The 10438-nt window shown below is 56.2% G+C and overlaps 1 protein-coding gene across 1 annotated transcript in view; it reads left to right on the top strand.

Moving 5' to 3' along the window:
• Nucleotides 1-10438, top strand: part of CCDC40 (coiled-coil domain 40 molecular ruler complex subunit) — a 37745-nt gene that overhangs the window by 24215 nt on the left and 3092 nt on the right. Inside the window, exons 12-17 of the mRNA XM_081805947.1 lie at nt 2381-2626; nt 3479-3692; nt 4793-4962; nt 5090-5181; nt 6736-6856; nt 9551-9739. Coding sequence (XP_081662073.1) covers nt 2381-2626; nt 3479-3692; nt 4793-4962; nt 5090-5181; nt 6736-6856; nt 9551-9739 — 1032 coding nt within the window. The remainder of the gene's footprint in view (nt 1-2380; nt 2627-3478; nt 3693-4792; nt 4963-5089; nt 5182-6735; nt 6857-9550; nt 9740-10438) is intronic.

Genomic DNA, 10438 nt, shown 5'->3' with positions numbered 1-10438 from the left:
CCTCCCCACCCCCCACTCCAGCAACACTCAGTTTGTTTCCTGCGATTAAGAATTCCTCATATCAATGAGATCATATGATACATGTCTTTCTCTGTTTGACTTATTTCACTCAACATAATACCCTCCAGTTCCATCCACGTCGTATTCTAATCCATTTTCATTCACTTTACTGAAATATGACACACAGTAAGTGTGGGACTCCACGGATTTTCTCACTGAGCAGATACTGTTTTATTTTACTTTTTGGCCACATTCAACATAACATTTTCTGTGAAATATTCCTCAAAAACCTACATTTTCCTTTCTGCATGACATTTCATCATGCAAATGTATGTATTGTGCTTGAAAATTCTCTGGTTAGACACTTCAAGGTGTTTATAGGTTTTAAACGTTATCAACAACTCCACTCTGGACATGCTTGCCATACATCTGTGTCCACACTTCTGAGGACAAGCTGCTATGCCCGAAACCCAGGGTCACAGGTTCCCGGCCCAGGAACCTCCTCCAACAAGAGCTCTCTCTTGCTCTCCCAGGGGTCTTACTTTGCTCTGAGCTGTGGTCAGGGGTCCCTGTGTCCTTCCTTGAATCGTTTCTTCTTTGCCTCGTCCCGTGGTGTGACCCCCCCTCAGTGTCCCCTGGCTCGGTGGGCCCGCTTGCGGAGCCCACGGAGGCTGCTGTGGCCTGCACCAGGCTTAGGGCACCTCCCAGCAGATGGCCTGCCCCAGGGCGCCCCTCAAGGCTCAGGAGGAGAGGGGCCCGCTCGGCCTGCCTGCACGTAGCAGCAACCACACGGACGTTTCCTTGCTCTCCAGCTCACCAGAAGCTTCCATCCGATGGGTGGGAGATGAAGGGGCGTGGGCCCTCCCTGCCTGTGGTTAAGAGCATGAGTCCTGCTCCTGCGTGATCCTGGCTCTACCTTTACTCTCTCCCTGTACGAGACACCTGGCAGGTGTTGGAGGATTAGATCTAACCGTTCATTACAATGACAACAAAGGGGCTGGGGAGCCGGAGGCCGTGCCCCTGCATGTCAGCGATTGATGGCCATTGTTGGCAGGTGGATACTGGCCAGGAGGAGGCTCAGCTGACACAGCTGGGGGGCTCACCTGTCCTTCCGGGAGGGTGGGGCTGCTGTCTACCTGGCCGGCACCCTGAGGCGCCCCATCCCTCCCGGACACCTGGAAGGAGGGCAGCTTGCTCCGGGCCTGGTTATAGCAAGGAAGTGGGGAGACAGGGCTGGAGCCAAGACTGTGCTCAGCCAGGTCTCCTTGGGAGGTCCTGTCTGATGCTGGGGGCGTCCCACTCATCCTTTCTCTGGGAAGTGGGGGCAAGACTACCTGCTGGGAGCAAAACTAGGGGCCCGCGCTGTACCAGAGAAGATAAGGAGCGTGGTGTGTGTGAAGTCACCTGCCAGTCCTTCTGCCAGGCTGCACTCGTGGACCCCCAGACCCCCAGGCCCCGGGCCACCCCTGCAAGTGGCACACACACTACCACCGATGTCCAGCAGAGGGCAGTAAAGAATCTTCGTCCCACAAATTTGTCCATTATGATTGACTGCCCCAGAGATGCAAGTCTAGCTCTTTAAAGGGGATACTTTTTCCAAACTGTTCAAAAAACCCCCTGGGATCTGGAGCTGGGGTTCAGAGGGAGGGCAGGCACGGGTCAACCATGGGTCTACAAGTTAGTGCAGGAGCAGAACTGACGTCCCAGGAGAGGCCAAAGTATCTCAATAAGAGTGAACAGTCCAGGAGCAGAGCTGAGGGAGTCCAGGGAGGCTGGCTGGTCCATCTGGTGACCAAAAAGAGACTTAGGAACGGGAGCCCCCGTAGGGCGGCAAGCACGGGGGGCAAGGAGGAAGGTGGGAGCCCCTGTGAAGACCCGGCTATCCCGGACGGTCCTGGCAAAGAGACAGGTTGAACTTGCCACAGCATTACTTAGAACAGGAACACTGGTGATAGACTGCAAGCCCAGAGAGGAAGGAATCCGTTTCCTTCACCAAAACATACCAGCTGTCTAGACCAGCCCCCGGGGCACTGAATTCAGAACTGTGGGACAGGACGGAAGCAGGACTGCTGACAACAACCACGACTCGCTTCCTGGGTTATAAGTATAAGGGACTATTACACAGCCACTAAAAATGAAAGGAGCATACAAGTCAAGATTGAGCTCATTAAAAAGTGGCTTACAAACATATGTGTAGAGTGTGATCCTGTCTTTGGTTTGGGCAGAAGGCGGTGGGGGGGGGGCGTTATATTTATAAAGACTAGAAGGAAGGAGAGGCGGACCTTGTGGCAGATGCTCAAGGAAATGAGAGGCCAGCCAGCTCATTTAGAGTCCCCCAGGGAAAAAGAATGTTCAGACATGTTTCCTTTTGCTAATGCAGGTGACACATCTTTCCAAAATTGACGGCGACATTGCTCAGACCACCCTGGACATCACAAACACCAACTGCAGGCTGGACATGCACCAGAAGACGCTGGTCGAGCTCGACAAGGAAGTGAAAAAGGTCAATGACCTCATCACCAGCAGCGAGAACGAGATCTCTAGGCGCACAATCCTGATTGAGAGAAAGCAAGGCCTCATCAACTTCTTCAATAAGCAGCTGGAGCAGATGGTTTCTGAGCTGGGGGTAAGACCTCCGGGCCAGGAGAGGTTGCCCCTGGTTGGTATTTGTGCCACGGAATAGAGCCACTCCTTTCCCCACCCCTTTTATGGATGACATGGCGAGAGCGCGGAATGCCCCAAGTCAGGGGCTGCCTGTGAACCTTCTCCTGTCAAGGTCCAGATAGTAAATATTTCAGGCCAGTCGGTCTCTGCCGAAGCTACTCACCCCTGCTGTCACGGCCAGAAAGGCAGGTGATAAGTAAATGGGTGTGTGCAATAAAGCCTTATTGGTGGCCCCTGGAATCTGACCATATAACTTTCACCTGGCACCAAATGTTCTTCTTTCTTGCCAAGCAAAGGCAGCGGGTGGGATTTGACCGCTGCTCTGAGTGATCTGATGAGTTTGAGGCTTGAAGTCCTATAGGTTACCCAGGTATCCCTAACGTGGGGGCACCACCATGGGCTTCAAGTCCAGGAGTAAAATGGTCAGCTGGGGCACGCTTTTAGGTAGACCCTGAGCACCACAGAGCCCTCTCAAAGCTGCAGCCCAAATGGTCAAGACCCTGGCCCGTGACGGTCTGCCCCTAAAAGAAAACTTGCAAAGCCCCTTTGAGGGACAGAGGCCTGCCAACCCTGCCCTTGGCCCCACAAGGCTGTGGCGTGGTGGGGAGGGGGCCACTGCCCTCCTGAGACCCATATCTCCCACAGCGGGTCGGGGGCATACAGTGGGACCCTTAGTGCCCCCGAGGAAATGCCCCCTTGTCCTCACACAGATGCATGATCTCAGGTGGGGTCCCGGCCCTTCTCAGCTCCCCCGGAAAGCAGACCTTTGAAAACAAGGAGGCTCGCTTTGCTTTTTGGTGAATATCACTTTTAGGGGGAAGAAGTGGGGCCTCTAGAGCTTGAAATCAAAAGGCTGACCAAGCTGATCGAAGAGCACAACACCAATGTGACGCAGGCCCAGGTGACCTGGCTCCGCCTGCAGCAAGAGATGGTGAAGGTCACTCAGGAGCAGGAGGAACAGCTGGTGTCTCTGGACATGTTCAAGAAGGAAATGCACATCCTGGAGCAGAAGAAGCTGCGGATAGAAAGTAAGCGTCCGGCGTCTGCAGGGACTCCTCCGGCCCAGTTCCCGGGGAGGGAGCTCCACGCTTACCCTGCACGAGGCCATGAGAGCAGCGCCTTGTGTAAACATGAGGCACTGCCCTGACCACCAGCCCCGTCGCCAGCACGGCGGAAATATCGAGAAAATATACTGGATTTGTTAAGTTCGCAGACTGAGGGGTGCTCCCAGAGGAGCACGGAAGGTTTACCATCCTGCCGAGGGCAGGGCAGCTGGGCTGGAAATGCAGACATGCAGCAAGGTGCAGCTCCTGGGCGTTCACTCCCCTGCTCAGGGAGTAGGGGACACCTCTCGCCCCAAACTCGGGGCTGTGGAAAGAGAAGCTTTCTTCCCAGGGAGACAGGGGACACCTCACGCCTCAAACTCAGGGCCTTGGGAAGAGAAGCTTTCTTCCTCTCCAGCTGAACTTAGAAAACTGTTCCAACAGACTCCCCAGCCCCTGTCTTGCCCCAGGTGGTGTAAAAACCAGGGGTCTCTAATGTGCCAGGGTACCCGGAGGAGGGAGATGGACACCTTTCCTGGCCGCCGTCTACCCCCATGGCCCCCCACTGAGGCATCCAGGTCCCACCTGGTCCCACCTGGGTCTCTGACCAGAGATCCATGCAGGTCAGCCCGGCCATGTGGCCCTATGGGAAATGCTGCCTGGTGGTCCGGGGCCCATTCCTTCTGGACACCTCAGGCCCAGAGGCCCTGCTGCCTTTCTGGCCTGCCCTGGGGGGCGCCCAAACCCCTCTTGGAAATTAGGATGGTTGTTTTCTGCCCCCTGCCCCTGAGCTGGGCGGGGCGGTGTAGGGGGCAGGGCCCGCCTTTCCTGGAGACCCAGTGTCTGAGCACCAGCCATGTCCCCACAGGTTGTTCTCAGTGCAGGGGGGTTGCCCCCCATCCCGCCCCCCCCCCCCGCCCACCTGCTGGCTGTCCACACAGGGGTCCTTTCTGTTGCCTCAAAGGGCCAGGCTTTGGGAACGGAGCGGCCAGGAAGAGGTCCCTTCCCTCTGGCCCAGCTGGGCCCTGACTGGTGTGGGGGCTACTCTTGGGAACGTGGCTACCCCCGCGTCCCCTCTGCTGCAGACAAGATCGCTCAGGAGAAGAAGGAGCAAAAGGAGATCGAGCGCCACATGAAGGACCTGGACAACGACCTGAAGAAGCTCAACGTGCTGATAAGCAAGAACCGGAGCAGCTCCGAGGGGCTGCAGCAGGACAACCTGGTGATGGAGAAGGAGTTCGTGCGCGCGCTGAAGGTCAGGCGCTCCGCGGACTCGGGCACGCGCGGGCTCGGGAGGGAGGGCGCACGGTGGGAGGGCGCGCGTGTGGGTCCTCGCGTCCCCCGGCGTCCCCCCACAGTCGGCGGCACCCCGTCCCGTGCAGGCCTCGGAGAGGGAGACCATCGAGATGCAGGAGAAGCTGAACCAGCTGCAGGAGGAGAAGGCGGCCACTCTGAACAACCTGGTGGAGGCAGAGTGAGTGCCCGGCCCCGCCCCCGCTCCACTGTCACCGCGCCTGCGCAGCCCACGGGCGCCCACCGCCCATCCACAGCTGCCCGGGCCAGTTCTACAGCCCACACTGGGGGCGGGTCCCAGCGAAGAGCCCGTGTCACCACTCGGTTCCAGCCACCCGCCCTTGCCTGCCCAGTCTTCAGGGGAAATTGAGTGGCTTTTTTGTTGTTGTTGTTTGTTTGTTTATTTGAGAGCCAGCGAGCGCAGGAGCAGGGGGAGCGGCAGGCAGAGGGGGAGGGAGACTCAGACTCCCTGCTGAGCAGGGAGCCCGATGCCGGGCTCCATCTTCAGACCCTGAGATCACGACCTGAGCCGAAGGCAGATGCCCAACTGACTGAGCCACCCAGGCGTCCCCTTGAGTGGCTTTCTTCAGGATAAAGTTTTTAAAAATTATTTTATTTTTATGATGCCTGGCTGTACGAGTAACCACCCCCAACTGTAGCATTCTAAACTGTAACAATGTGTGCAAAGTAGATGAGGAAAATCACACATAATTCCAGCTCCCTCCCTTCACCGGGAAACCACGATGCATATACTTTTCTTGTCTGCTTGCTTTTTAAACAAAAATGGGGTTGTTCTCTATGCTGCCCTCTGAAGCAGTTCTATATATTTCCCATGGACCGACATTTCCAATGGGAGCGGCTGCTCAGCCAGCCCCGCGTGGCCGCGTCAGAGCCCGCGCAAGGCTCCTTCCAGCTCCGCTGAGCCCGCTGCCTGTCCAGGCGGCTGTAAGAGAAGGGGCCGGGCTTATAAACCACAGAAATGTATCGCTCACGGCTGTGGAGGCTGGTCAAGGTCAAGGTGTCAGCTTGCGTGGGTGAGGGCCTCTTCTGGGTCGCGCGGGCTTCCCCCTGTGTCCCCGCGGGTGCTCTGTGGGTTCTCTTCTCTAAGGGCGCAGATCCCATTCATGAGTCGGCACCTCCCAGAGGTGACACCTCCAAACACCATCACGCTGGGCGTCAGGGAGCGGGACACAAACACTGAGACCAGGGCGCTGGCATCGGTCTTTGCTGCTATGGGAACTTCTTTTAGTTGAAGTATAGTTGACGCACAGAGTTCCGGTGGCTTCAGGCGTAGGCGCTGCGTGCACCGCAGTGTAGCTGTCCCCCGCAACGTCACCACGCGACTCCATGATGGCAACACTGACTGGGGTGGGACAGCCCCCTTCGCCCTGGGTTGGGTGGGCTGGCAGGAACTTGAGAGAGCACCTCGGCCCAGGGGTTTATGTTGACCTGCAGGTCACAGAACGGGGAAATTTGTGTCTGACAGTCAAGCCCTTCACTCAGTGCCTGGGTATTTAAACACGCTAAGTGAGAGAGAGAGAGGGTCCCAGGTCCCGGCCCCCTGCTCTGAGCTGCCCCGAGCTCACTGCGCTCAGCCTCTGCTAACACCTGCCTTCCAGCTGTCCACTGTGGGTCTCGATTTGGAGCGAGTCCTTAGAGCATGAGCTCGCAGAAGCATCAGAAGGAAATCTCCTTAATTTCTCCAGCTCTCACACTGCCTCTCCCACCTTTAAAGACACCAGATCATGCTTTGGGAGAAAAAAATCCAGCTGGCAAAAGAGATGCGTGCATCGGTGGATTCCGAGACCGGCCAGACAGAGATCCGAGCCATGAAGGCGGAGATCCACAGGATGAAGGTGGGTGGGGGCTCTGGGGGGCTTGACCTCACTGGGGGTGGGCCCCCCGGGAACCCCACGGGCCACCCTGGCCAGTGGCATGGACACCATTCCCCGGGAAGGGCACTTGGAGCACAAGCACTGTGGGCTGTTTTCTTGCCGACCTCCCGTCCAGGGTCCATCCACTTGGGTTCACAGGATCACAGACACAAGACACACACAGTCATGTGCTCGGTGTTTCGCGAGACACTGTTTTACCCTCGCCCCATGCAGTCAGCGCACTCTGACGATTCTGAGGGCTGGTGGGGACCCCTGAATCCCACGACCCGCTGGGGAAAGACACCCCAATGTCGAGGAAAGGTGTCTCGCCCGGTAAAACGTAGTCAAAGAACACGCCCGTCTTTTCCCTGGGAGCCTCGCTTTCTCTCCACTGTCCTGAGCTGGATTTCATTACCTCAAAAAAAGGTTGGTAATTAAATCAAGGCTCTCTCTGAGCCTTAGGATACAGTAAGAGCAGGTAGTAAAATCAGGCGGGCATCACTTCCACAATGCCGCTTTTAATCAGGACCCCTCTGTCTATGGAGTTCAGAGGAATTCTGATCAAACGCATATGCTACTGATAAGTCTTTAAAACACTCCACTTAATTGACTTTTCCAACCACAGAAGCCACATGTGCTGGCCGCAGCAGGCCAGACCCACCCCGCCCCCCGCCCACACGCTTGCGCATGCGCACACGGGTGTGGCCGTCCCTCCACCCGCGACTCCCTGCTGCTTCCTTTCCTTCACAAAAATAGGATCTGTACGTATAGCTCTGCAACCTTTTTTAAAAAACAATATGGACATTAGCCCGGTTTTAACAGTTAAAGAACGTCCTACGGATTTATCCTAACTTCTCGGAGCATTCCCAGGGTGATCAGAATCCAGATTGTCCCGGTTCCTTGTGCTTGCCATAATATCCTTTCTTACTGGGGTTGGTTTGTTTGTATCCTGTAGGTTAGATCCCCAAAAGTGGGGTTACAGGGCGGAGGAGTGTACATTCTTGACCAGAGCCCCACAGATCACTTCTCCAGGAGGCGCTCGAGGACGGCTGTGTCCCAACAGCCTGGGCACCTCTGGGTGTCACTGGCCCAAGAGCCTTTATTTTTAAATTGAGGTGTTTAACTGAGCCCTTGGTGGCACGATCTCATGAGCTGTGACAGAAACATACAACCACGTAACCACCCCCCTTTGTGATACCCAAATCTGCATCACCCTCAAGTCCCTCGTGCCTCCTGGGCTCCGCTTCCCATGTCCCTGTCCCCGACTCTCCCAGGATGTCACAGAAGCAGACCCTGTAGCATGAATTATTATTGTGAGTGTGGCGTTTCTCACTCCCCATAACACGTCTGAGGCTCCTCACGTGGGTGAGGTCCAGCTCTGTTCTCTGTGCGTCATTCTGGTGGCGCATCTGAGAAATCATTGCCCGGCCCAAGGTCACAAAGATTTTTCTCTTATGTTTTCTTCTAGAAGCTTCATACTTCCACATTTTCTGTTACGGGGTATTGAGCACGCGCCTGTGTGTGTGTGTGTGTGTGTGTGTGTGTGTGTGTGTGTGAACACTTCCTCAATTTCCTATTTCCATTTTTTTATTTCTTGGCAATTTTAGGGAGTTTTTGCGTATCACGGTTACTAAGCCCCACCTTGGACACCTGTCCCACCCGTTCTCCCTCTTCTGCTGCTGGCCTTCATGCTCTCTGCGCTGAGTCTCTCCTCACTCATGGGGTCATTACTATGCATGCTGTAAGGCCTGTCTGTCTCTCTGCATGGCTTCTAGGTTTCCTGGATTGCTCAAGATGGTCCCCGCAGCTTGAAGTGACACAAATACGTTCCCAAGTTCTCTGCACATGTTTGCACGTCTTTAGATCTTGAATCCACCTGGAATTAATTTTTGGACATGGCGTTAAATAGGGGCCCATCCCTGTTCTCTCAGCTGGGGCGTGAGTCATGCTGGCATCCCCAGATAATCTGTGCTCGCTTGCTGAGCCAACGTGGAGCTGACAACAGCCCCCCACCCCCACCCCATCTGTGCCGTCCCCATCCTGGGCTCCAACCACTGCAGACTTTAAACGTGGCTGGGCTAGATCTCCCACCACCATCTTGACCTGGGGGTTCCTACCTGTTTATCCTTTTTTATTCTGAATCAGATTCACTGAAGCAGAACATACACACAAGGAGATGTACTTATGTTCAATGTCTGGCTGGATGGGTTTAGCCCGGGCCCACATCTCTGCCCCCACGACCGAGACAGGACACTCCTAGCACTCGAGAAAGCCCTCATGTAGCCCTTACAGTCAGTCTCCTTGACAACCAGGGCCCCAGCCCTGGTCCCACAGACCCTTCACATCACCATCTTCCAAAACCACGACTAAGAAATCAACGTTGGTACAGGTGTCCCTGTTCTCTTGGCTACTGTCTCTTTTCTGCTCCAGAATCCTGCCCAGGCTGCATGTGGCAGTCCTCGGTCTGCTAACCTCCCCTGGCCTCTGACAGTTTCTAGTTTCCCCATTTGTGTGTTCTTTACATGGACCTTCAAATCATTCTGACCAGTGGGCAATGGCTCCAGATCCCTCTGTCCTCGGGCACGTTCCCCTTGCTGTCTCCCTGCCGGGTCAGGGGTTTGTGGAGGTAGTGGAGACGCCACTCTCCCTCACGGCCCCTCTGCCCTGTGTACCCAGGTCAGGCATGGGCAGCTGCTGAAGCAGCAGGAGAAGATGATCCGTGACATGGAGCTGGCCGTTGCCCGCAGAGAGACCATCTCGACTCAGGCCAAGGGGCAGTCCAAGGTGGACAAGAAATTGCTCACCCGGACGGACTTCCACCACCAGCAGACAGAGCTGCGACGCAAGATCAGGGACATTCACAAGGTGGGGGCCTTGCGACAAGGGGGGAGCGTGCCGTGGACCTGGTCACACTGTCCTTCCAGCCTGTTTCTCAGCACTGCCCCTTCTCCTGCCCCCATTCCCAGAGCTGGAGTCAGGGCTGCTGTGTGGGGCTGTTTTACCAGGCTGAGATGTGGCAGTGGGGCGCTGCGGGTGGAAGGAGCCTGGCTCTGGAACCAGACAAGCCGGCTGTCCCCTGCACCCTCTGGGCCTGAGCCCCATGACCCACGTGCCGGTTCTGGGTAAAGGTGCAGTGGCTGTCACTGGGCCCTTGAGGGGGGCCGGGCTACGACAGGCCCTTTCTTTGGAAGTCTGTCTTGGGTTTAACAGAAGAGCTACACAGAGCAGTGCCGCCCAGGGCCAAGATGGCCAGATTTCAGCCCCTTACCACCTCACAGAAATGGCATCAGGGACGCACAGCGTGTTGAACCATGGCTCACGTGTGAGTCCCTGTGTCTCTGACCCTGACTGGGTGCTGGGGACAGGCTGATGGGCACTCGGAGGGTCCACATCCTCGTGCACTAGGCCGTATCAGCAAGCATGTGGTGTGTGCCCTGCCCAGCACCCACTCCCTCGGCCGTCGCCGGGCTCTGGCTCAGACTCCCTCAGCCCCCTGCTACCTTGGGCATATGTAGGACCTTTCAAAGCCCGTGTTTCCGCCTCTGCCAGGTGGAAATATGAGCA

Source organism: Leptonychotes weddellii, chromosome 15 (assembly GCF_054177405.1).
Source record: "Leptonychotes weddellii isolate Sample4059 chromosome 15, ASM5417740v2, whole genome shotgun sequence".
NCBI lineage: Eukaryota > Metazoa > Chordata > Mammalia > Carnivora > Phocidae > Leptonychotes > Leptonychotes weddellii.
This window is presented reverse-complemented; position numbering and strand designations above follow the sequence as displayed.